Here is a 27,552-nt window from a genome sequence, read left to right as displayed (position 1 = left end):
ACATAGGCATAATTTATAAGATACGTTCTAAAACAGATAGTAACCTGTAATATCTACCAAAGAAAGACAGAAAATAGAAAATATGATGAACAAATAAGAATACTATAGATGGAAAGGGATGGAAAGATCAGTTTTGATCCTGTCACTTTGGGACTATTCATCACTGTTAAATTGACCACCCATTGGTGGTCATCCAACATGGTTCTATTTCCCCCATATGTGTCCTCCAGAAATGCAGCTATTACTCATGGCATTGCAACAAGCTAATTGACAAGTTACTGCTATGGTCAGGCAAACTTGCTTTATGTCATTCTGATAGAGCAGATGCCTATCTTTGGCCCAAGTCATCTTCATTCCATGGGTCCCTTTGAACCTCAGTCCCCTTAACCACACCATTAGTAGGATAAGAGAGACAAGGCATCTGAATATTGTGAAATCCAGGGTTTAAGAAGTGTGATCCTGTGGCCTACTAGACTACTCCATTGCCATTATTTCCCAGTGTGTTAGCTTATCCCCTCTTTTTGCCCTTGCTTCTCATTATGCTTTCAATTGACTTAATAAACCATGTGATTTGAGCATCTTAATTTGGTCTGTGAACCTTTCAGTCCCATGATCCTCACAGGAGCTTGCCTGGTATTATATTTAGAGGCCTTCATCGCATCAAGGTAATTTTCTACACAAGTTCAAATCATGGTCTGCCATTTAATAGCTGTCTGACCATAAACACTGATATATCCTCTCAGAACTTTATTTTCCTTATATGCAAAGTCAAAATAACAGTGCCTACCTTGAAAGATGGTTGAAAATGTTAAATACAGTTATGATAGTAAAACAATAACTAATATGTATAAAGTGATTAATATGTGCCAGAACCCATTCTATGTGCTTTAGGCTTATTAACTGATTTAATCCTCTCAAGAACTTTATGAAGTAATACTACTTTTATCCCCATCTATAGGTGAGGAAACTCAAGGATGCAGAAGTTAAGAAACTTGCTTAAGGTCACAGCATAATGCTTGATATGTAGGAGACACTTACTAAACAGTAGAAAAATTGGATGCTAATGTTACATTTTGATCAACAAAATTCAGATACACTGATTGCCTATGGACTCCCCATTCTTTGGATGAGAAAAATCAAGAACCAAAGGCCCCTGCTTTGGTTGAGTTATTGGTTAAAAAGAATCCCAAAGGATTGATATGTTAGTGAGTGTGTACACATGCTTAACAGTCCTCCTGTGTGGAATCACTCTTTCCTTCACAATGACAGGTGAAGGAAAGATGAACTAAAGTAGAAATCATGATTCTTGTCTAAGAAAATCTTAAGCTCCAAGGAAACTTGAGAGAAAGAGGTAGTTCTCTCAGATGGCTCCAGCAGAGGAAATCAACTCTGGCCTAGTCTTACTTTCCTAGAAATATTTTAGTTCCCCCAACCAAAAAAAAAAAAATAATAAAATAATAAACAAAAAGCAGTGTGGGAGTATGAAGAAAGATTGAGTAAGGAAAAATGTTACCTTAAGGACTAGCTGACAGTTTCAAGTACTTGTTAAAATGAAATCCTAAGAGTAACTTCCTTGGCTTTACCTGGTGTTTCATTAATAAATCACCAGGCCTAGTTAGCCAATGGACAACTCCCGGGAATGCTGGGCCAGAGAGCTACAAAGCTCAGAAATTAAAGCAGGCAGTACAGCAGCTAAATAAACAGTTTTGTTATCAAAATAGATCATTTAAAAATGGCTTCTACCCAAGAGCCATTTCCATGCAAAATTATATTGGAGTATATACTCTCGCACCCTAATTTGTAAACTCATGAAATGTTAGAACTGCTCCTTTCCTAAAACAAGCTCTTTTAAATACCCAATTAAATGTTTTTAAAACGATTTCTTATGTTAATAGGCACAGAAGTATTTTTCCTTCAAAGGAATGCTTTTCATGGAAATATATTGTATAGAAAAGAGAAACCATAGGTCTCTGCTTGAAGCTGGTGGTGTGGCCAAGCAGCCTCCCTCTGACCTCTGTCTCTCTTGCCCTGAAGGTATTTCACCAAACTGCTTAAACTCTGAGGACAGCACTTTGAAAATCATGGGCCACAATCCAATCTTTTTGTTTTATAAATAAATAAACGAATCTCAGAGAGCTGAAGGTAGAAGCAGAGCTTAGACTAGAGTCTAATCTCTTGATCTTTAATCCAAAACCTACTCTAATAAAATTAAGTGGTTGCTTATTTACGTTTAGTCACAGGGCTTTTAATCTACCACGTAGAATGTTCTGATATAGTTAAAGGTTTTAGTTTTCAAGATGAGTAATAAGTAGACCCATTATTGTCCATCCAGGCGTTTTATTTCACCTGTGGTGGCAGCTACAAAGTTCGTGCAGCCACCTCTTAAAGGTAGGAGAAATCCAGTCATCCAAATTCTCAGTTAAATCCATTAAAAACTTAAACACAGATTATGCTTAAAACCCTCACTGTTGGTATTTTTTTAGGTAGGTAACTAATAAAAAATAGGAACTGATTTTCAAATAATTGGAAAATCCACTGCTGTTTCCCTTTCCCTGGCCCTTACCTACATATATTCTCACCCATTCAATAAACAGTCCACAGAATAGAATGTTCTGCTTAACAAAGTTTTCTGATCCTTAGAATTGAAAAAGGGGGGACTCTCAATCTTACCTCTCTATTAATGAGTTTTAGAGTAAAACTTAAAATACCCATTCTTCGTCTGGGCCAGACATACTTACCCCTCCACCCAGAGATTTTTATTCAGTAGGTTTAAGGGTATATTAGTGTGCAAAACTGTAGCAATACACAGGAACACATACATTGAAAAACACCATTCCACGGTGACGGTGGAAAGGAAGTGGCTTCTCTTCAGCCCTAAGGGGCCAATTCTGCCGCCTTGAAAATGCTGAGCTCCAGCTCCTGCGCCATGTTTGAGAGTCCATATGGATCTACAACCCATCCTTAGAGGTTCCTGCCCACATATTAACTGCTTATATCGACTGTTTTTTGACCCTGACAATGCTTATGTTCCTAGTGGCAGATAGTCTTTCAAAATGTGGAAACTATCCCTGAGACTCCCACAACATTCTCAGAACCAAAGCCACCATTCCTGAGGCTTTACTCTAAAACATATCTTAAAACCCTGACCCTCTGTAAAGTCTGTTTTAGAAGTTTCACAATTTTTTCTGAGTCCAGAGCCAGATGGGAAGCCTTGGAACTCAGATACAGATCCAAATCTGTGGTGAAAATAGCTGCTCCAGTTACATTGTGCCTAGTGGCTTGGATGCCATAGACAGCCAGGAGTGATGACTGGAGGCTACTTCTGGGAATCTCATAATCCTTAGACACACTCTCTCAGACTTAAATGTTTCTGAAAGAAACAAAGGGTGGGAGGGAAGCTGCCTGACTCCCATGTTTTAGTAACACTGGGGTAAAGAACACTTTACCTGCATGTACTAGCAATACTAGGAAGTACTGACCACTGTCTCTAATGATGTGATTGGAATCCATGAGGGAGAAGCTCAAAAGAGCATTTAGAAACCTACAAAGGGAGACAGGTTGGGCACTGCAATACGAACAACTTTATCACAGAGGCTGAAACCAAGAGAATCAGACTGAGCATGGCCTTTGGTACCAGCTGTGCATAATATTGCAAAGCCACAAAGCAGGAGCCATTTCTGGCTATGAAGAATCATCGTAAGACAATGAGCTTTGCTGACAGGTGAGAAGCCACTACTGTTTCTTCTCGGGGTCTAAAACTGTGCTTCCATTCTGCGAGATGGCTTTCACTCCAACGTTCTGAATCACTGTCTCTAACATGCCTAACTTGCTCCCCAGCTGCACGGGTAGGAGGCAGCAAACCTGAATGCTTATAAGGTCCAGCCAAGGAGTGCGAACAAGAGATGTGAACTGGGAACTGTGAACACCAAGGAGTGAATGCCCTGTGACTAGGGGACAGCAACTGCTTGGCCCAGCTGTTATTTTCATGTAGGAATGTAGACCAAACTTTCTACTTGTCCAGGAGAAGCTGAACATCTGGATTTTTAAAAAGTGAAACCTCCCACTTTTTAAAATCTGAAAACAACAAAAAATTTTATTATAAAAATACACCCCAAATGGTTAAAACTGTCAATTTTATGTTATGTATATTTAGTCTCAGTAAGAAAAAAACAATAATAATAAAAAGAAACAAAAAGCACATGGGCCAAATAAAAAACCACCTATAGTCTAGATTCAGCTGGAGACTCCCTCCCCATCTTCAACCTCTGCCCTAGTAACAAGGCCTGGTATTACCCTTCCTTCCATCATAATCCTTATCTCTCCCCGTGTCTGACAATGACTTAATCCCTGGACTCCAGCCTAAGGCCACAGGAACTGTACTTTGTCGCAAGATTATCCTGTGGGTACATTTTGGAAGATCTGAAAGTGGCTGATGGTGGATTCTGACAAATTGTCAAGATATCCTATTTTCTGTGTTGGAGCATCAAAATTAGTTGTTCATCTAGACTGCAGTACCAATGTGCCACCATCCCTCAAGGCTGTTGCAGTTGCTCTGGCTAGGTCTGCTCCCACCTGGCCCTGCCAAGTCCTATTCGTCTACCTCTCTCCTGTCACACTGCAGGGAATCAGGCAACACTGAGTCTGTCTTGGGATGAAATAATAATTACAATGTGTGTTTCCCTGCTTTGTGTTATGTTCTGGCACCCTGCTAAGTGTTTCATATGAAATACCTCATCTTATGATTCCAGTATGCTGTAAATTAGTATAATTTCATAAGAAACCTGAAGTCAGAGGTCAACACAATTCATTCAAACTTGCACAGCTGTTACATGGAAGATCTGAGATTCAAATACAAGCCTGAAGCCCATCCCTTTTCTACTGCTCCATACGGGAAATGCAGGCAAGGAAGAGTGGGGCATATTTCTATACCTCCATGCAGGTGAAAAGGGAGGGTATATTTCTTGGCATTTTTACTCAATTTCAAATCGTGCTTTGGAAGTTCACAATATTACTTTCTAATCTTACAACTTTCTATACACAATTACCTGTGGTTCCCAGGTTTGGGGATTTCCTGGTCAGTAATATTTCAAAATATATTTTGGGAGCCTACATAAGGTTGCCAAACTTCTATTTTGCCAAGTAAGGATGTTTTTAAACCTATCATTTGGCATCATTATCACTTCATTGAATGAAAACTATTTTAACAGACACACGTACACGTACACGCACACACGTGCACGTGCACATGCACATACATTAGCAGCGTCATGGAAACAGGAATGCTGCTTGTCTTTGCCTTCATTTACGGCTGGTGGACAAGCACATGCACAGGGAGTTCCCAGCCTACAGTTGTGCCGTGTTCCAAAAGTTTGCTGGCAAGACCACTGTTTGCAACCTAGAAAACTTTATTCCACAAAACAAAACAATACCGTCATAAATGATGCCTAGGTTCCCACCTCACAGTGCAGACCTGGGAGGTAACTGAAGCTCAGGAAGTTTAAGCCACTTCCTTAAGCAACACACAAGCTTTTGCATAGCCAAGATTAGTAGTGAATTGTCCTGATAGCTACTTCAGTTCTTTTTTCACCAGAGACAAAAACACTTTAATTTTAAGATTATTGTATATACACTATAATATTTAACATCATTAGTTAAATAGGCTCATGGAGAGATAGCTTTGGACATTTACCACTGTTTATAAAAATGGTTCTGTGGAAAAAAAAAAATGCAATCTGTAGCACAATTGTGAGATGCAAACATGGCTGTTATCACAGACACGGTCCCTTTTATTCACGCCCTACCTCCCCAACCACCACGGCAAGGAGATACAGTGTGATCCTCCGAGGTGAATCTGCTCATGTTCCCCAAAAAGGGATAATCATTTGACTTTTCATATCGGGAGTTTATAAATCTTACGTCTCCTCTGAGTATGTTAACCCTCAACGTAAGAGTGAAATTGGGTCGCTGACATGTTACCAGGAAACAGCTATTAGCATAGCCCTTAATTGCAATCCTATTTACTGTTCTGTTGGCTTAGCATCCTCCCTGTGCTGTAATAAGAACTGTCACATGAATATATCATTTGAGGCTGGAATCCTGCAGAGAAACAAGAGTGTGCAATCCAACAAACTTGTAAAATTCAAATATATTATCTCTTTCAGAGAGATGTAATGAATGTATTAAACTAAGGAAATTATCAGTTCAAGGAACAAATGATTAAAGGTGATCAGAGGTTATAAGACTCCAAAAAATGAATTTGCTCATGGTTGTTTTATTTTGTAATTGTTAGCCCAGCCTCTCTAGTGATACAATCTATATGTGTGTGTGTGTATATAAGTACACATATATATGTTAACATGAATGATATGTAACATATATGATGTTATATATGTTTATATGGCCATGACCATTATATATAATGAGTATTACACATATGTTACATTATACATAGTATTTTCTCTAATATATAGGTAATACTCAGAGAATTTAGGAGATCAATATCAGGGAAAGTGTTTCTAATCATAAAAAGTGGCATCATACCTAAGAACTTCAATTTTCTTCTCCATTTTCCAAGGCTTACATTTGACAGTAGCAATCATTTGTCTTTTCTCATCTAACTCTGCCTTCAATCTTTCCAATTCCTCTTCATCAATTTCTTCTTCTTCTTCCCTTTAAAAAAAAAAAAACTCTTTAATAAAGTTAAGTTTTGCTTGACTTCCAAACTTAAAGAATGCTATCAGATACACAGCCAATCAATGTGTATCAGCTTGGCTGATATTACAGTAAATGCTGAGATCTATAAGTATTAGGGCTTATATCTGAACACTGATGCCAGATTTCTGGAATTATAACTTTAAACAATAATGTTTATATTCTGAAGTCCTGAAACTGTTTTACGTCCTCAAACTCTCAGAACTAGAAAACCTGGGGAAAGTAATAGTTATATATTTATCAATATAATTTCCTCTGTTACCTTGTACACCTTCCCCCACCAATTCTGCATTTCATTTAAAAACTTTATTTTTCAACAAGGATAGTAAATTAGAGGTGAATATGTCTTTGAAGTGCCCTTAAAAAATTTGTTAGCCCTGTCTCAAGAGAAAGAGAAAAACTGAAATAGGAAAAAAAAATATTTCTCAAAGGTAACTTAATCTGTTAATTAAACTCAAAACTTCAATTGATAAAAATTCAACTTGAAGTGTATTTGGTGGAAGTGAATCCTTTGAAGAGGCCTTCAAAGGAATTTAGTTTCTTGCTGAGCAAATGAGATGTCTCTTTACTCTTCTGTGTTCCTAGTACTGCAAAAATACCAAAGAGTCCAAAACTCAAAGGAAACAAAATCTAAATATGAGCAAAATGATTTTAAATCAAGGAATATAATGCCCTATTTGTAGAGATCAAATATTTTTTGGTAACAGACTGTTTCAGTTACGAGTTATTGTCACTTAATTTCAAATTTACCCTGCTATATTTAATGTTGTGATGTTGTGGCTGTGACCCTGTAGGGCACATTTCTGCTTTGTCAGTGGGCTCGATATTCGGCTGCGACAGAAGACACTGAAAAAGGATTTGGTATTTCCTTTGGTGTCCTGTTTGCTTCCTGTGGTGATGCTTACTCCTTAGCAATGCTTCTTCAGGAGACACAGGGGCTTCCCATAGCTGCAGGTGAAACTAGTTTGCCAGTTTTTCCAACAGATACCAGCTAGCAGAACCAGCTTCATTGCTCCCCCTGCAGACACCAGCACCACTTGAGTATCACCCCCTCTGCACTGGTTTCAGCTCCATGGGTCTCTCCTCTACGCTTCTAAGTTTTAATTTCAACCTCTTTCCATTGTTCCTCTAGCCCTTGGTGTGGTATTTGCTTCCTATAGTTGCTGTCACCAAGATACTTAGGTTCTCTTTTCAGCTTTCCAGTAAGCTGGTTAACAATTATTTATACCTACTAAACAGTGCTCTTATTAATTATTCTCTCTTCAATTAATTGTTGACGTTTCTTTCTCCTAGCTGCCCTGACAAAGAAATTGTAATCTGACTCAGGGTTAAAATATGTTTCTGACTAATTAAACTAAACTCATGACCACACACAGTAGGACTATGGCAAAGTTGTTTCTGAAAGTTTCAGCCGAATAATAGGAGGACATACCTATAATTTTATAGCCCACCTTCAAAGTGATTTTGCAATCTCCTTTCTTTCCCACCAGTCCAGAGTTTTTAATCATGCCATGATTACTGAAACAAAAATTTATATTAACCCTATAAAATAACACTTGCCATCGACAGTTTGGTGTTTTAACCAATTCAGATATTTTGCTTTGAATAGTACTCCTAGTTCAAGAGAACTGTGGAAGTATACTCCACTAAGATACAACTCTGATTGACAATAAGTTGTTTTTATTTTAATTATTTGATGTTTATCACATAAAATCTTATGGTGCTGTACAACCATAACAAAATACTTACAAAGAATGAAAGAATGATCTATTCAATGTTTGGATTTATAGTGTAACTAAAGCGTGTTTCTTTTTTTCTTTTTTTTTAATTGAAGTAGAGTCAGTTTACAATGTTGTGTCAATTTCTGGTGTACAGCATAATTGTTCAGTCATACATATACATACATACATACATACATTCATTTTCATATTCTTTTTTACTATAGGTTACTACAAGATATTAAATATATACTGTGCCATACAGTATAAACTTGTTGTTTATCTGTTTTATTATATATAGTAGTATCTGCAAATCTTGAACTCCCAATTTATCCCTTCCCACCCTGGTAACCATAAGTTTATTTTTTATGTCTGTGAGTCTGTTTCTGTTTCATAAATAAGTTCATTTGTCTTTTATTTTTAGATTCTACATATAAGTGACATATGTTATTTTTCTTTCTCTTTCTGGCTTACTTCACTTAGAATGACAATCTCTAGGTCCATCCATGTTGCTACGAATGGCATTGTTTTTTCTTTTTATGGCTGAGTAGTATTCCATTGTATAAATATACCACAACTTCTTTATTCAGTCATCTGTTGATGGACATTTAGGTTGTTTCCAAGTCTTAACTATTGTAAATAGTACTGCTATGAACACTGGGGTGCATGTATTTTTTCAAATTAAGGTTCCCTCTGGATATATGCCTAGGGGTGGGATTGCTGGGTCATATGATAAGTCTATTTTTAGTCTTTTGAGGAATCTCTATACTGTTTTCCATAATGGCTATGCCAAACTACATTACTAAAGCTTGTTTCTTTACTGCCATTTTTTAGAAACAACTTAACGAAAACCTTCCTAACATTAATTATGTACTCTCCTGCTATCTTAATCTCAGGACTTTGTATGTTTAACACATCCAAATTCTATGATTCCTTCAAAAGTCATACGAAATGTCTTCAATTCTCCTTTCTGATTATCCATACAAGAACAGTTTTCTCTTAAGATTCTAAACTACTTCGTACTTCTCTGGCATATTTATATTGTCTTATTTCATAATAATTTGTGTCTAAGTGGTCTCTCTCTTACTAAATAACTTCTAGAGAATGCAGACAATTGCATATTCATATCCATATCTTCCAAAGAAATTAGCAGATTATCTTCCACAGAAGTGGAGCTGGATAAATATTTATTGAATAAATGTTTATGTACAGAAATTTTCTGGATGACAGGGTTATCATCAAGTACACTAAAATATAACAATGTCTTCCAAGATTAATATTTTATGGAAAGTTATTCCTACACTAAATGATCTCAGACTGGTATATTTTTAAAGTCTTTGTTGTTAATTGTTGATTGCACCAGGAAGATCAAGCTGTGCTAGGAGGTAGAATTGTTGTTGGCTAAGTTTCCTTCAAATATGCAGGTAATTAGAATATTGCTTTTTTGCATAATTAAAATATAATAATGCATAATTAAAATATTGCATTAGGGAAACTGCTTTTCTAGGAATCACTCAAAGAAAGTGTTAATCATATTAAAAAGACATAGCACAGACATGTTTTATCTTCTAAAATTTAGGGCTAATCTGTGCAAGAATGGCTTCCTATCTTAGGTTTGATTTATTTAAACAACAGCTGTCAGGAAGGAGGCATAATGTGCTGAATTTCTCACTGCTATGAGCAGATTACTTATTCATTTAAAACTGGGTCAAGAAAAGCCTGTAATATTATTAGAAATACTTCAAAATGCCAAACAAGGTAGCGTTTTTTAACTATCTTCAAAGGCAGTTAACCTTGGATTTAGTTGGTTTCAAATGTTTTGTCAGTGCAAGGGAAATTCCCTAAGGTGTTTCGCTTGAGCATTTAAATAAAGGAAGACCCACTGAATTAATTAACTTAAATAAATGTGCCCTGACTTGCCTACTAATCTTTCTCAAAATATATTTGCTAATACATTTTCTTTAAAAAAAAAAAATGCTTATCCTCAAAATGAACAATAGAAGGTGAACACTGAAGTAGAGGTCAGAGCTGTCAATCACCACAAATAATTTATGATGCTATTTAGAATAGTTGTACAAATTGTGGCAATAATAATATAATTTGCAAAACGTATGGAGACAAAGTTCCTTTTAGCCAAGTTGGCTCTGTGGAGGAGTGGGGAGGGAGGGGGTCAGGAGCGCTGTGGCTTCTCAGAATCAGGCTGAGAGTAGCACCAGCTAAGGACAGACACTGTCTCAGGGACAAGACTGCCCCAGGTAACAGGGACCAAGACCCAGTTGATTCATATGGTCGTATTTCTAGGGGTTGAGCCTTTGACATGAGGACCTTGAGCAGAACAAGAAAGCAGAGGAATTCTCACCCAACTCAAAGGACGGCTCTGAGGCACGAGTGGAGAGGAAAAGCAAATTCTGGAACGCAACCTGTACAATGCATACAACTATTGGTGATGTTTTTGCAGTGAAGTACCACTGTCAGAAAGCATAAGCTTTGCTAGTAGGACATATTAGTACATAATAATAACAATCACAATAAGACATGAGACTTAAAAGAATGTTTACTTCGTTTTTAAAAAGAACAAAGGATAAAAATACTTGAAAAGAAGATGGTCGTAAAAAAATACCAGAGTCAAAATGTAAAGCAAGTGATGTCTTAGTATTTAAAGAGAAGAAAGAGGAAGAGCTTGGGGAGGAGAAGAGAAAAAGCAGGAGGAGGAGGAAGATGAGGAAGAGGAAGATTTAAAAACTTAAATCAACAAAAATATACTGAATAAATGGGTGGGGTTACTCTTTTATTTTAAAAGGAACCATCATCTGTTAGTGCTAAGCTTATGTACCTGACAAGATGTTCACTTCGTTGTATTTCATTACAACCATTTATGAGGAGGAAGATTACAGCTAGCTATTGAACACAGCAGTGTGTCATCTTGGAGGACATCTTAGAAAGTTCCTCATCATTTAAAGTCCTGGGACTGTTCCAGAGGAGATCCTGTGGCCCTACCACCTGAGCGTGTCAGAGGAGCTAATCTCTTAAAACCTTTCCTAGGGGTCTAGGTTTTCTGTCAGTAAATGTGTTTGACACACTTTTCCTACCTGCCTGCCATCTGCAAATTTCTGGAAAGCAAAGACCGGAAAATTATTTTCTTGGAGTTTTCCTAAACAGCATTTAATATACTATTCTACACGAAAATAGCACTCAGTAAAATGTTGGTCTGGTAGAACTGAAAGATGAAGGGTTGTATTAAATACAAAATGACAACTCTAACCCTCTGTAAAAAGGCCAATAAACTTTTTTTCTGTAAAGGAACAGACAGTTAATGTTTTTGACTTCAGGAGCTACACACAGCTCTGTCTCATATTCCTTTTTGTTATTTAATTATATTACTGTTTATTACAACTGTAAGAACCATTCTTAGCTCTTGGGTTGGAATTAACCACAGCTGGCCATCCCCTGCTCTGTAAGACAAGTGATTTGGGCTCATCATTTAGGAGGCTTTCACTTCACCTCAGTAATGATGCACTTAAATAACAGTGTAACTTTAAAATATTTAAATTAACTATCATATGCTAATGACCTATGACAATTTAGATCTCTTATAAGAGAACTTCTCAAAGTCCATTCTTAATATATATTCATTTTTTAAATTCTATTTTAATATTAAAATACATTTAACTAAGTGGGGTAAAATGCCAGCATCAGATTAAGCCTGCTTTTCTGATAGTAGTTTTAATTACCAATTTTAAGGCAAGGGAGTGGTCTTCTTTCAGCATCAGGCACTTTTGACTGAGAAACAATTTCGGTTATAGATCAGAACTAACTTACGGTCCTCTCTTCAGCCTCCTCCTTCTCTCTTTTTCTCTGGCCTTCCTTGTTTCTTCATCCTCTGGCTCAGGTTCTGGGTCATCCTCATTGATAACATCTCTGGTCCGCTTTCTCTTTGGTCTCATGCTTTCTCTTCGAGGTAGTTTGTTTTCCTCCTCTTCCTCTTCGCCTAAACACAGCAGTTAGCACTTCAGTGAGCAGTATCAGAAAAGTGCTCTCCCGCTACCAAATGTATTCTTACTTTTTAATTATCATTGTCACACATCTGAGACCACAATCCAGCAATCACCACATCAAGATAAGATGCACCTTGCCATGTGTATTTCATAGCCTGCCATTTCAATACATTTATCTAGATTCTCATTTCTTGTGGTTCACCTACTCAAAAATGCATGTGAATGTGGATCCCCAAATTCTAGTAATGCTTAGAACTCCAGTCTTCATTTACTTGGGTAACTAGATGATTTGGAGTTTAATATCATACCATGACCTCTAAGACCAAGTTTGTAGATTACCAATCCAACACATAAGGGTTGAATGTTTAACCACTATATGTTTATATATTTCTTTCCTAGAACAAAGGGCAAGAATGACAAGGAAATGCTACAAATCAGCAGTAATTTTGAAAAAACTAATTTGAGTCTAGACATTCCTCCTAATTCAAATTATTCTCATTCTTGACTTCAAATATTTCTTCTTTTTCCTAAATATTTCTTTCTCTTTATTAAATGAAATTGATAGCACATGCCTTTGCTTGATCATTCTATCCTTATGATTAGAAATAGAAACTTGTAAGTATAAATTTAATGTAAAGCTGAGAGAAATATTATTTTATTTTATTCATCAACTAACAATTAATGCCTTTTGTGTCCATAACTTCTTGGGAAGCTTCCAGGTAAAAAGTAGGAGAACTCAGTTCCTTCTTTCACTGTTTATGATGTACTATCCTACTTCAATCTGACTTTTGTTGCTTTTTAATTTCTTCTGATATTTAGAGTCAATTATTGCAAAAAAAACAAAAATTACTCATAGTTATCACTACCTCTTAAATAGAAGCTACCATAGGGAGAAGTTTGTACTTTAAAGTAAAACTATGAACTGTCTGCAGCATACCCTTCTGTGTTATCTGATTCTGATTCTGTGGAAGCAATTTTGTGACTCTGTAAGTTATAGATAATTGGATAGCAATGCAAAATAATTCTTGCCTGTCGACATACAAATGAACTCGGTTCAGTGGAGAGACAATCCTCCACCAAAAGATGAAGAAAAAAGAAAAGAAAGAAATCCCACTAAACAGTCATGCCTATCATTTCAATATTCTGATCTATAAATATATCTGTTCTTTGGATTTTCCTTTGAACTGGTAACTGGTTGTAACACCTCACCAGATTCCTCATTAATTAGTTAAATATGTTTAGTTTTACATCTTTGTGTGTTATTATTTTATCCTTTTTTGAAAATTATCTTTTTTTTTTTAATTTAAGTACAGTCAGTTACAATGTGTCAATCTCTGGTGTACAGCACAATGTCCCAGTCATGCAAATACATACATATATTCGTTTGAAAATTATCTTTTAACATTACTTATTGAAACTTTTTTATTGATATTTCATATCTAAGACCTAAATATTACCAATGTTAATAAAATTTGGCTAGCAGAGAGAAACAAGAGAATAACTTTCCTAACTAGGTTTTAAAAACTACACCCTGTCATCAAAACCAAGACTGAGTTTCCATTTGTTGAATACTGTGGCAAATGTTGTGTGCCATTTGAACCCCATTCTAGCATTCTGAAAATTTACCCAGGCTTAACAGTCATTTTAGTCACTAATTATAGAGAGGACAAGAGCTTGATAGGGATTGAGAAACATTTTCACTCACAAATAACTCGAGAACTCAAGCAGCCACTTAGTACTCTGCAATTTAGGATATTTTGTATTAAGGCTAAACAATTAAACTTGCAAAGTTTTACTATGAATGAAAAGTGTATCATTAGATTTATCTTTTACCACTTAAGAGGACAAAAAGATAGTCTTCAGTGTTTTAACTAGTTTCCAAATACTCAAATCGTTAAAAAAAGAAGTGTTCTACAGCTGCCTACTAAATGCGGATTTGCACACAATGTTAGCTTTTGGAATGGGCTTGATTCAGCTTTGAAGGGTAGCAGAATAGGCCATCTCAAAAAGGAATTCAGAATATACCACCCCAAAATATACCACTCTGGTGTATTGACTATTCTAAGCTATAGGCACTTTAAAAACAGCAAATGCAGGAAGAGACTTTCTCTGAACTCACCATTTGGAGTTGCCTCCCAAAGCAACTCACTTGTCATAAACCCCTCCCCAGGAGTTTCATCCCCAAGGAAGGTTGACCGTGATCTCAGGAGAGGAGACTAGAAGTCAATATCACATCCAGACAGACTATAATCCCTATTATAAATTATAAATTCCATTTATTCTCCTAAAATCATTTGTTTTTCCCAAGAGACCTAGCTTCCCCTCCCTTTCCCCTATTAGATGGCATTTAAGCTAAATTCTAAGCCACCTCACAGAGTTACTCAGTTTTCCTGGGTATCTCCCATGTATACATGAGGTATACCTGTTAATAAACTTCTGTTTGTTTTTTCTCTTGTTAAACTGTCTTATATATTATAGGGGTATCACCTAAGAACTCAGAAAGGTAGAGGAAAAATTATTTTTCCTCCCCTAAGCAGTCAAGCCATAGCATCTAGGATCTATGTGAGACTCTGAGCTGTTTTCATATAAATATACCAAATTCATGAAAACAGTTGGCATCATGAGCACTCACTGGCTGTCATATTGGGCTCAGGTTTTTAATTGATGGTGTTGATGTATTCTGTAATTGAACTCTTCTTGAGATGCTGCTCTTTCTTTCAGTTTTAGTAAATTCAAAACTTTTGCTCATATAATGATCTTTCTCATGTCCCTGTCCTTGAGTGGTCTGCATGCCTGCAAAGGGAATCACAATCCAGGATCTTGAACGGAACCTAACCAAAGTAAAAACAACAGAGCAACTCTGACAAAATACCCAAGCATTCAGTACAAAAGAACGTGCTTATTCATTTTAATTGAACCGCCTGATCAGTTCAGTCGAAATGGCCAGTCTGTTATACAGTAATAGATTCAGCCTTAGAGAAAAGCTTTTAGGACAAAGACTTTAAGAGGGAAAATAGCAGAGGAACAAATAAGCAAATTTTTCTGGACTACCATCTATTTGATCATTAGTAACATAAATTGGGTTGAATGTGTGTGTGTGCCAATTGAATCTGGAGCAGCCATTCTATTTGCTAGACTGATCTCTTTTGTGAGACCATCAACGGTCGTCCACACATGCTCCTGCGCTTACATGTGGTAGCATAATCCCACAAGATAAGAGGATGAATCCCCTGAATTCACTGTTGTCCACAGGAAATATATCCCAGGTGGGTCCATCTCCACTTACTTGAACTTTCCTCAGTATCACCATCTTTTTCCTCCACTTGGATTTGCACTGTTGAAGAAAGAAAAAATATAGCAATTCTTTAAATGATGGTACGATTGCTACTAACTGTTTTTACTGTTATTATTTTCAACATAAAGCTTTTCGTGCAGTTAATAAATGTTTTTCAATAAACTTGTCAAAGCGAGCATTGTTTATTAAAGATGTACAGCTACAGCGTTTTGTGCAGTGTTGTGCAAAGACTTCTCTGCTTCATCGCCTCCAAGGATTTGCAAAACATATCAATTATAAGCCTGTCAGCTCAATTCAAAATAACTTCAACCAAAATAAATTCTGTATTGCAATAAGTAAACTTGGGGTTTTTGGGTCATTTCATTCTATGATAAACTGAATTGTTAGTAAAGCTATATTCACATGCACAAACCATTTGGTTATTCTAACTAAATTTACTATAATAGAGAATATTTCATTTTAACTAGCTACCCAGTGTCAAAGAACCATTCAAAAAATTCTTAAAAACTGATATTTCCTATTTTAGTTATTTCTATTGGTATTATATGGATACAGCCTATATTTTCCCATATATGATTTACCTTGACAATGTGAAGCCAGGTGATTTTCTAGTTCTTTTTAAGACAAAAAACATTTCTTCTGTTTATTCTTCCCCTCATCCTCGGCATCTTGTTTTTAGATTTGCTCCATTTTTAAAAAGGCATATAAAGGTTTTATTAAATTTTAATGATACAATAATATAGGAAACTATATTAATTGGCAGATTTTTTTCCCTTGTCAACTACTGTCCATTTATCATAGATTGAATCAGACAGAGACAAAGATATGCAACTTGCCACAAGAAAATTAGAATAAACTATTTCTTTAAAACCACAGTTTAGTAACTTGTTTAAAATATTAATTTACATATTTTTATTTAAGGTGGATGGGTGTAAGCCCAAAAACGCAAAGATAACAAACAATATAGCTGTGAACAGAGGAAACAACCTCCGGCTTTGTTTCTGCTCATACACTGTCAAAGGTTATTAATCAAAGCTTGACAGGCCTATTGAAAAGGCAGCACACGCTGAGTTTAAATTCCATTCACAAAGAAGATTATTGTAAAAGCACTTTTTGCCTTTAAACAGCATCTGCATAAAAATGTTTAGAATATGCAAAAATGGTATCATTCAACGTCAGCTGTGGAATGTGAAAATAAGCGTTCTTTTGTTCAGAGTGGACATACGCCTTCTGTCACCGGCTGTAACTGGATGTGCACAGGACAAAGGTCTTTATGTCACTACTGAGAGTTCGTAATAGTGCAGGCAGACACTTCTCAGAAGATATTTTATGTTCAACAATAGGTCATAGTCTTTATTTGCAACTAATGCCACCACCAAATTTCTTCAGTTAAAGAAGACTTCACTTAGGAAGGCATCTTAATGATATAAGATTAGCTATGGAGCAGGGTCTGATCAGTGTACATATATATGTGTGTGTGTGTGTGTGTGTGTGTGTGTGTGTGTGTACATACATATATAAACAGCTGAGGACAAGAAGCATAGGCTGACATAGAGCCTCTTCGGCAGCATAAGCAAAATTTCACACAAAGTGCTATACTGATTTATAATAATCAACTCACTAGTCATAAACAAATAAAGTTAAATAACAAAATGGAGAAAAATACTAAATGAATAAAAATATAAGCAAATCTTTAGGCAGGAGCATATACTAAACAAAAGCAGCAGAATGAAATGTCCCAAGCCAAGGAGATGAGCAACAAATCAATTTCCTCCGATAACCAGGGGAGATTAAAAAGCAGGGCTGGAGTCATGGATCATCTTCTCAGGTACAGGAAGGATAGTTATAAATGGCCATTAAATAAAACCTGAAAAATCCATAAGGGGAGACAGCCCTGTGGTTGCAAGTAAAGAACAAAAAAGAGCTATGGTTTCTGGGTGATGTAATGGAGAGTATTGCAGAAATAGCCCCTTCCCTCCTCTTGAAGTGACTTTCCAACAGCGATACTCATCTGTGCATGATCATCTGCATATTCTCATTAGGCGCCTTCTTTATTCAAAGACATTCCTTCATCTGGCAGTTGAGTCAGGGGTCGTGAAACACTTGCTTTTATAGTTACTGTGATAATAATTGGTTTATACTTGGTTCAAACCCTCAGCAAAGGCGTCGTCAGCATCAAGAACTAGACAGTAGCACCAAGACCGGAGACTGAGGACTCCATCAAGAGCCTCAGGCCAAGCTTGATTTTAATGTAATGTTATCTGGACTGAAAAGCACCTGTCAATGCTGGTCTGCCTCTGCAACTCAAAGTGATGTTGAAGAACCAAGCTCAGAAGCCCCTCCCAGACAAAAGCCTGTGCAAAAAAATAATAATAATAATAATAACTCGGAACACTTAAATGGGAGCTACAGACTGTCTTTCCCTTCTCAGATAATTTTTGGCATGGCCTGTTGCCATCCCTTCTCTCAGCAATCCCTAGTAGCTCACTCCCAATCATATGAGCCTTTCATGTTCTGGCTGCTTCTCAAAGCCTATTGATTATGTTCTTTAAAAATAACCTCTCTCCTGGGGAGTGATGGGAGGACAATGAAGGGGGAGAGGGGGTGTAGGGCGGGGTCCTGTCAAAATGTTGAAGGCAGCAAGCAAAACTGCATTTGAAGTATGCTCATTTAAGAGAGGAATATGCAATAGGAGCAGATGAACTCCTAGGCAACCCAGATCCTCATTTCATGCAAATAGACTCAGTAATTAAAAACAGTAAAACGAAACAACAGCAAAATGTCACATTTCAGAGGCACTGGAATTGTTGAGAAAAGTAGATATTGTTCCAGGCTTTCTTTTTCAACCTACAGCACTGAAAGTATTTTATGGTTCTTCAGGATCAGAGTGGCCAAGTGGCTGGAAGAGTTGAATAGTATTGCCTGTTCCTCTGACTCACATTTAGCTCTTGAAGGGATGATCATAGCACCAAGTCATAACTTTGGAAACTGTAAATTCATTTACTCAATTAGCACTTATTGTGCACTTACAAGGGTTACAGAGCAAAGTGCTCTGGAGTAGGAGTTTGTAGACTGCAGAAGAAAAGTTCAGTTCAAGTTCAGGTATGAGTACCTTATCCAGTTTACTCGGGTTATAGCAGCAACCTAGTTACATTTATTAGCAACGTACTAGTGTGTTTCTTTTCAGGGTTCCTTTATTTAATGTGAGGAAGTGTCAACATCAGCTCCTTGCATATAAATAGGGTACTTTTCCAGGAAATAAAGCCAATATTTTATAATAACTATAACTGGGGTATAACCTTCAAAAAGTGGGAAAATGACAAATGATGTGAAAAATTGTATACAATAAAGGGAAGTAAGTAAACTTTAATTTTTTTTTAAAGCACTGCTATTATCAAAACTGAATACACGCACACTTTCACATTCACTTGTGAAATGGTAGAAACTGTACATTAATTAAATTCAAGTTGTATTATCTAAGAAAACTTAGTAAGTAAAAAATAAATGGGGTACCTTTCGCTTCAGACTAAACTGCCCTGGGACGGATATTAATCTATGCCATAATAAACACATTTCCAAATCTTAGCTGAAGAACCCATGTCATCAGTGAGGGGTGTGATGTGGGATGTGAGAGGAAGGGAAGAACCAAGGATAATCCCCAGGTTTGGGGCCTGGGCAACTGGGAGGGTGGAGTTGCAAGAAAAGGACATGGGAGACTCCAGGGAGAGTAGCTTAGGTAGGAACAGTTGAACATCAGGAGTTTAACTTGACTAGATGGAGCCCCCAAGCCACACTGAGGCTATTATTTCCCTTGTAGAGAATGGCCCAGCACTCGGCTTCCATTCATTTACGAAAACACTATTATTGGTGGGTGTGAAATAGTGAACAGAAGCCACTGTCTGTGAAATTGAATAAAAATGATAGATTGTGATTCTTCTTCCTCTCAAACCCAGGACATTAAATCTGATTCAATTTAACTCAGCAGCTCCCTTTATTTTTGCTACTTTTAGGTCAGGACAAGAAGATACTCATGACATTTGTTTATAATAAACCCAAGTCCTTCAAATGATGGAACTGAGTATGATATTTTGGAAGCCACTGAGTAAAAATAACTTATTATTTAGCTCTTATATCAATCAAATATCTTAATGAACCTGTAAACTATAAAACATTAAAAAAAATCCTCAGGAGTAGGAAAAACAGAATGAGATCATTACACTTAAATATCAATGAGGTATCTGGGGAGAAGGTTTGATCTGACAGACTTAGGCTGATATTCTTTCTACAAGTGCCAGCACCTTTCCTTAATACCATGAAAAACCTTAAAACCATAAGGTCTTTCTTAAGACCACTGAAAAAATCATGGGGCACATATGTTCAAGGGCACCCTAATGGAAACTTGTATAATAAATGCCAAAAGGCTGGCCATATTTTCAAACATTATAATATCTTGGAGATACTTAATAGTTATTTTAAATTGTTGTGGTTTTATAATTACCAAAAAGGAAGAATTTTGGTTTTTGGTAAGAATCACCTACCCAAAGTAGGAGAGGGGGCAAGCCAAAAAATATATATATACACAAACACACACACACACACACACACACACATATATATATCTGCTATAGTAGCTGTCATTCTCTAATGTTTTTCCTTCAAGATTATATTTATTTTTTGAGGCTCTGCAGCTCTTTAGAAGTAGAGAACAAATAGCTATTGATGCCTGCTTTATTAAAAACACAATATAAAATATTGTAGTTGCCAAATAGAAGAGAATGAAGTCCATGGAGAAACACATTTTACTATGAGGTTCCAGAGAGAGAATGGCTAACCCTGAGACAGAGAAAAATAGATTTGTTCAAAAAAGAGATCCCCCTTCTATCCTTGTAAAATGAAAATAAATCTTTTTTATATACATAAGGAGGGGAAGGGGATGCACACCAAATTTTTTGGCACTTTTTCTTTCTGTTTTTATGGTACATGAAACTAAGACTAAACAGGCTGAGTGAAGCGGGTAGCTGGTATGTTTCCAAATTCTACCACCCTTGAGCTGCAAGAGCAAATACGAAATGCGGAAGCATAGTTCTTCAAACGGCAAATTATATATTTGTGAGAAACTGCAATTAGATATTTCTTGACACCATTGGTCTACAGAAAGAATAAAAATAGCTCTTATTCTATGTGGTTTGGAGGGCTGATTTTTTTTTAAACTATACATATTCAATAAATAAATAGCTACTTACAAAGGCATTTAGAGCTCTCTGTGGTTACAAAAAACTAAGTGGTGAGTCTTGCTTCTTCTCTGCATTTAGATTATTTGGGGGGAAAGGACATTTCTTATTTAACCATGCTGTCATAATATATATTCAGAGTGTGTGCTCTCATGTTGCAATTACCACCATAAAGGGCAACCACTGTAAATAAGTGTGCTGAATTGAAAATACATTCTCTTGTGTGAGTTTTTGTGGCTACCAACCAGATGAAAATAGTGGATTATAAACCTCTGGCAGCTATGTTTATATATCCTTGGGTTGCTTAGAACCAAAAGGAATCTTTCTGTCCCCAACAGCCTTTCTGTAATATTCCTGATCATGAAGAAGGGTTGTAAGCATTCATGAGTAAACAAAGAAAACAAAACAAACAAACAAAAAACTCAAGAATTGTGAAACAACAGAAAGCTTTGTTCCCAGAGCATAAAGAAGCAAGGCTGGCTGAATTCTGTATAGTCATTACCAAACCTTCATAGAACTAGCTTTTGTCCACAGAGAAGATGCTAATTACTGCTCATTAGCATACATTAGCACATGTTAATGAGTGTCTTCTAAAGAACAAAAGGCAGTGGGGGCAGACTTAGAGTCGGGATGAAGGCTGGGTGGTAAGAGAAGGGCTTCAGAAGATAGAGGCAGAAAAAAAGAAAATGAGAGCAATTTAGAACTTGGATTTGTTTTCTGAAATTTAGAACTTGTCTCTCTGACAAAATATTAATAGAACTAAGGATGAAATAATTTAGTTTATTTTTTCTAAAAAAAAAAGAAAGAGAAAGAGCAAGTCAATAACTAGAAGAATTTTTCTTTTTTCTGCACTTTAGCTATTTGGGAACAATTACACTTTATAGGATTTGCTACTGAATTAGGGGTATTAGCTAACATCACCATCAGTTAATGAAAAGGAATCCTGAATTGTAAGCGTCCTTGTGAGTTTATAAACATTCTGACCACCCATCGATCCATTTCAATGTTTTCTTCACAGACTCAATTTATAATATTCAGTAAGAATAAATATGTAAGTAATTTGTTTGTTGTCTGTCATTTTATTAAAATAGCTCACATAAAATGTTATATATGTGTTAATTTATATCCTAAGGGCAGCTGGTTAACATTTGAGTATTCTAGTTAGTAATCCACAATGGTAGAAGGGAGATCTAACATGTGAGAAGTTACTCAGAAGCACTTCAGCCATCCCTATCTTGAATTAACACTAGATGGTTTGTTAATTAGAGTAGTGCTTATTAGAAGTGAATTTTGTGAAATTAAATGTGATCAAGTTATATGGACTGGCTAGAAATATCATGTCTGAACCCTGTCCATGTCTTCACATGGTCTGAGAATATACAGGCTCAGTAATCTCCTCTTTGAATGGTAGGTATTGCCAACTAAAAATTGGCACTTGCCATCTGTCTCTACAAGGACTGGATCACGCTGGCACTTGCCATCTAACTCTGCTTGGATTAAATCATGAGCCGCTGCAGCCACTGCAGCCACTGACCTTCAACACACTCTGAAAGGAGTTCAGGGGGAAGACTGGGAATGGGGCACTCTGAATGAGGAAAACTGGCTGAGCAGGCCTCCACAGAGTTAGATATTTTCAGGAGATTTTATGACCCCAATTCTCGCATCTCCTTATATATAGAAAAGCACTAAAATCATTAATGGTGACATCTGCTCCTTGTGACTAGCAGCAAGCCTCTGCCTACACATGTGCTTGACTGCATGTGCCCCCTTCACTGAAATCATATATAATACTGAGTTTTCTCCCTGTCTCTTTGGAACAGGTTCTCAGAGCTATCTGGGATGCTGTCTCCCAGCCTATAGTCCTCATTTTGCCCCAAATAAAACTTAACCCACAACTCTCAGGTTGTGTGATTTTATTTCAGTTGACAGTATCTTCAGCCCAGGAGTCCCAAATGGTCCTCTGTTATGGCACTAAATAGAGAATTTTGTTGTCTGACAAAACCCCAATGAAGTGGGCCGTTTATTCCCATTTTCCAGATAAAGAAAAGGAGAATTGCAGAGATTAAGGAGACAAATGCCTCAGCTAGCATAGCTAGTAACTTGCAGAGCTGAAGTTTGTCTTGAAGTTCATCACCAAGTTCATCACCAAGCCCTACTGATTTTACATCATTGAATCTGTTTCTCTCATTCACCACAGTCAACATCACAGAAAAATTACGATTGCCTATTTCCAGGAGTATGGAATTAGCCCCTCTTGCCCCATTTGATCCATTCTCCATGCTGCAGCCCATTGCATACAATCATGGCTGTAATTTTATATTTACTTGTTAGATTGTATTTGTTTGTTTGACAATACATAAACTACAAACTTTTAAGGCTACATCTTATTGTCTCTTCATAGTACTCAATAGGATAAATATCTCCATTTTATCAGATGCCTTGACAGACGAGTTAAAAATAAAATAGAAAATACAGTAGGCTTTGATATTCTCAAGGAAATAAGAGGTTTTCAAGACTCATTAAAATTGTCATCCATTGTAAACTGTCAGAAGAATCTGTACAAGTTTTTTTCTAAAATATTATATTTTACATTTTGTACAAGGAACAAATGCTTTGATTTAAATAAATCCAGAAGGTTAACAGGGAATAGAAGAAGGTAGATGGAATGATGTGAAAGAGAGAAAGAAAGACCTAGACAAATCTTCTGGAGTCAAGAAGTAGCGGTCTAGAGAGAAAGTCTTAATGGTGGAGGAGAAAGCAGATAATTACATTTACGAACTTATGCTGAACATAATGAGACCTTAAATACAGGAGAAAAAAAATGAACCCCCTTGCCCCAATTAAAAGATCATTTTAAGACAAAAATGGGGTCATGCATTGGCATAAATATGTTTCTAAATAGCAGGGGCAAAATGAAAACCTGTTTGGCCAAACACTTTGGGAGTTTGAGAGTGAAAGAACATTATTTGAAATATGATTTTTAGGGAAAAGAAAAAGTAAAAAAGTAGGTAAATATAGAATTTTCTTTAGTGGGATGGGAGTTGGGACTGTTACAAACATATTAATAAATTTTAATTTCAACACATAAATATATGCCTTGTATAGACAGACTCTGAGGGTAATATTAAAACAAAAAAAAGTGTTTATCTGTGTGAACCTATGATCCATTCCCGGGATCATTTTGGCCATGGTTGTTAAATGTTTTATATGAAGTTTACAATCAGGGATTTCTAAATATCTTACTTTCTGCAGAATATCAGAGTCAAAACTGGTCAAATCATGTATCTCACAAAGGTCAATCAATTTCTGGGTAAAACTGACACCTCTATGAAAAAAAGAATATAGTCTATGAGAATGAAATTGAGAGCATATACTTACAACTTTTTCCCAAAGCTAAAAATTAAGACTCTTCTTTGTGAAAAATACTTTCCAACTAATTTCATTTTATTTCATGCAAACAATAATGCAATAAGATAGTTATTACCAGCACTATTTTACTGGTGAGAAATCTGGGGCTCATAAAAATTAACTGACTTGTTAAAATAGTGGCAGAACCAGAATTCAGCACAATGTCATGAATACGAACATTAAAACTCATGTTCTTAAACAACAGAACATGGAGCATTGCCTTCAATGTGATGGACAAGCTAACTCAGAATACACATCCAAGATTTATCCGTGCCCAATGGGACTGACTACTGAGATCAATACGTTCTAGTTCAACTTCCTCATTCTTTCAGAGAAACTCTGGATACACACAGGGCAAATGACTTACCAAAGATCATACAGCCAGTGAATGTCATAACCAAGATTTAAACCCTGATCTTCTATTTCTATGTCTATTTTCACACCATGCTACCTCAATTACACCCATTGCAAAAGTTCACCCAAAAGCTGTAAAAGTCTCTGCTATAAAATCAACAGTAATGAATACAAGCAACACATTTCACAGCAGTTCTGAAATAGGGCACATACCTAGATCCAAATTTAGATTCCTGTAATCAACTTCAGTTTCTACAAAATGAAATGTAATAATAAATGCATGCATTGTACACAATACAGAGCCTGGCACATAGCAAAGGTTATAATAATCTGCAAGGACTGTTCAAATGCTTTTAACATAAACTTAAACACAAAATTTTAATATCTTTCACCTAAAATTCCAGGAAGTCAGGGAAGACATATTTACTTTGAGCTTTACCTGAATACCCTGCATTCTGCTAGTAGGATAATTGCCACAATATTCAGTCTGAGATTATATTAAAGACTATTTCACCAGAAGGTAAAGACAAGGAATAAAATATTACCCTAAACTCTGTTTCTTAGTACTCTTAGCTAGTCCTCACCATGCCTGCTTATGATGCCAATCAATGTTGAAATCCATGCTGCCTGAGTCAATGGTTAGCTTCACCAGCCAATTTTTGCTTGTTAGCAATTGAATAAGTAATTGTAGCACAGGTCTAAGTTGACCAACAAACAAGGGACTGACAGCCATTTGGAGTAACCATCTTCTAGTGTCACAGAAAATAAAATTAGTTCCATACAAAGAAATAGAAGTCAATGGACTTTGGAATGAGAGATTTGAATGTCCTCCCTTACCCAGCTTCCAAATTCTTTTCCTTGGAAGTACTCTGGCAACCAGAGGATAAATTATTATGACTGTGCGGCAACAGAAAAAAGAGATGTAGTGTTGGGGGTACTCAGTAATTACCTGACTGCCTGTCAAGTCCACTGAAAGTTGGGATCTTGTCCCTGCTAATCTAACAGTACGCTGATTATAAGTGACTTTGTGTTTTCAGTTAAAGGTAATCAGTTTTATCTTGATTAAATGCCAGAAGGTTGGGAGTATAACTATTATCTCCCACAGGGAAGGCCAATGGCCAAACGTTAAGATCTAAGCCTAGTGATACGACAGCCAGGTGGGAGGTAGGAAAGAAAGCTGAGGCTGATAAAGGGAGAACAACAAATTCATGTGCTTGCTATATTTTTAATTCCTCATTCTCTCTTCCTCTTTGTTCCATAAGATGGAATTACTTTGGCTACTGAGACAAGCCACATCCTAACTTTAGAAAGCAGGAACAGACCACATGAGATTCAGTTTCCTAATCCAATACAGTACATTTTTCAGGCAATCGAAGGTAGGACTAAAACGCTACTGGTAGCCTCAGAAGGTACTGGGCCTACGTAAGGTAATCAAGTATTCCCCCAAGAAACTAGTCCCTAGGTCATACTGAGCATTCTAGACTTTCTGCTGTTGGCTCTTCAAGGTGATCTCACCACTCAGACATTCATCAGAACTATTTAGTTCCACATCCTGTCTCCTGTGTCGTGAGATGGCACTGTGAATGCGTGTGTACATACCTGTGTGTATGTGTGTGTGGAAGAGAGACAGAGATAGAGATGAGAGAGAAAAATTTTAAAGACTTAAGGAAAATTCCAGAATCCTAGATTTCTCTTCATATCCTCAGCATTATTCTCAACCATCTACTTATAGTAAGTTAGCTCCGAGAAATAAATTGTTCCAACTGCCCATACTTGGTTAAGCTGTTTGCTTACCTTGAAACCCAATTATCAATATCCTGATGGCTAGAAATGAGATTAGCTTATTTTTTATTCATCAGCTCAGCCTGATAGCATTGCGAGTACATTTTAATGGATTCCATGGCCAAAGGCCATCAGTTTTCTTCATTCTGTGATACTGAGTTATGCCACTGTCTCCAAACCTCTTCTCCGGGCTCCCAAATCCTGGGGGATTTCTAGCAGGGGGAGGCCTGGGCACTGCTTTCTAAAACTTTAATGTGTACCAGAATCAGCTGGAGAGCTCTGAAAACACAGATTCCTGGGCCTCATCCATAAAGATTCTGATTCAACAGGTGGCCCCAGTAACTGGCTTTTCTAAAATGTTTCCAGATGATGCTAATATTTCTAGTTTTCATACCAGGCTTTGAGAACCACTATTGGGAACCCACTGAGGGAGTGGGGAAAGTTAATGCACATCTGCCACCTTCTTTTAGGAATAATAACTCTCATGATCTAGAAATTGACTTTTTTTGATTGTCCATCATTATGCCAATTCTCACACTGTCTTTTATTACTATAGCTTCATAATGAACCATAAGGGCAAGTGTGTCTTCCAACTTTGTTCTTCTTTTACAAGGATGTTTAGCCTTTTCTTCTAGGTTCTTTGCATTTCCACATACACTTTAGGATCAGCTTGTCAATTTATGCAAAAATTTTAAAAAGTCTAAGATATGGACTGGAATTGTGTTGAATCTATAGATCAGTTTGGGGAGAACTGATAACAATATTGAATCTTCAGTCCACAAATGAGCATATCCACTTATTTAGGCTCTCTTTCATTCCTCAGCAATGTTTTGTGGTTTTCAGTGTTCAGGTCTCACATCACTTTGGTCAGATTTGTTTCTAAGTGCTTTGTAATTTTTTCTGATATCGTAAATGATATTTGTAAACTTTTCAGTTTCGGATTGTTGTTTTTAATACTGGTTTGTGGTTTTCTTAGGATGTCTGTCTGATTTTGGTATCAGAGTAATGATGGCTCAGGGAAAGCTGGGAAATATTATCTCTTCAATTTCTTAGAATAG

General features: G+C 36.6%; 1 protein-coding gene across 8 annotated transcripts in view; it reads right to left on the bottom strand.

The window, feature by feature from the left end:
- TMC1 (transmembrane channel like 1) overlaps window positions 1–27,552 on the bottom strand; it is a 314,121-nt gene that overhangs the window by 81,762 nt on the left and 204,807 nt on the right. For all 8 annotated transcript variants that reach the window (XM_074361703.1, XM_074361710.1, XM_074361704.1 and 5 more), the window contains 3 exons: window positions 15,711–15,758; window positions 12,249–12,417; window positions 6,541–6,669 (listed from right to left, as the gene is read on the bottom strand). In XM_074361703.1, coding sequence (XP_074217804.1) covers window positions 6,541–6,669; window positions 12,249–12,417; window positions 15,711–15,758 — 346 coding nt within the window. The remainder of the gene's footprint in view (window positions 1–6,540; window positions 6,670–12,248; window positions 12,418–15,710; window positions 15,759–27,552) is intronic.

Source organism: Camelus bactrianus, chromosome 4 (genome assembly GCF_048773025.1).
Source record: "Camelus bactrianus isolate YW-2024 breed Bactrian camel chromosome 4, ASM4877302v1, whole genome shotgun sequence".
Taxonomy (NCBI): domain Eukaryota; kingdom Metazoa; phylum Chordata; class Mammalia; order Artiodactyla; family Camelidae; genus Camelus; species Camelus bactrianus.
This window is presented reverse-complemented; position numbering and strand designations above follow the sequence as displayed.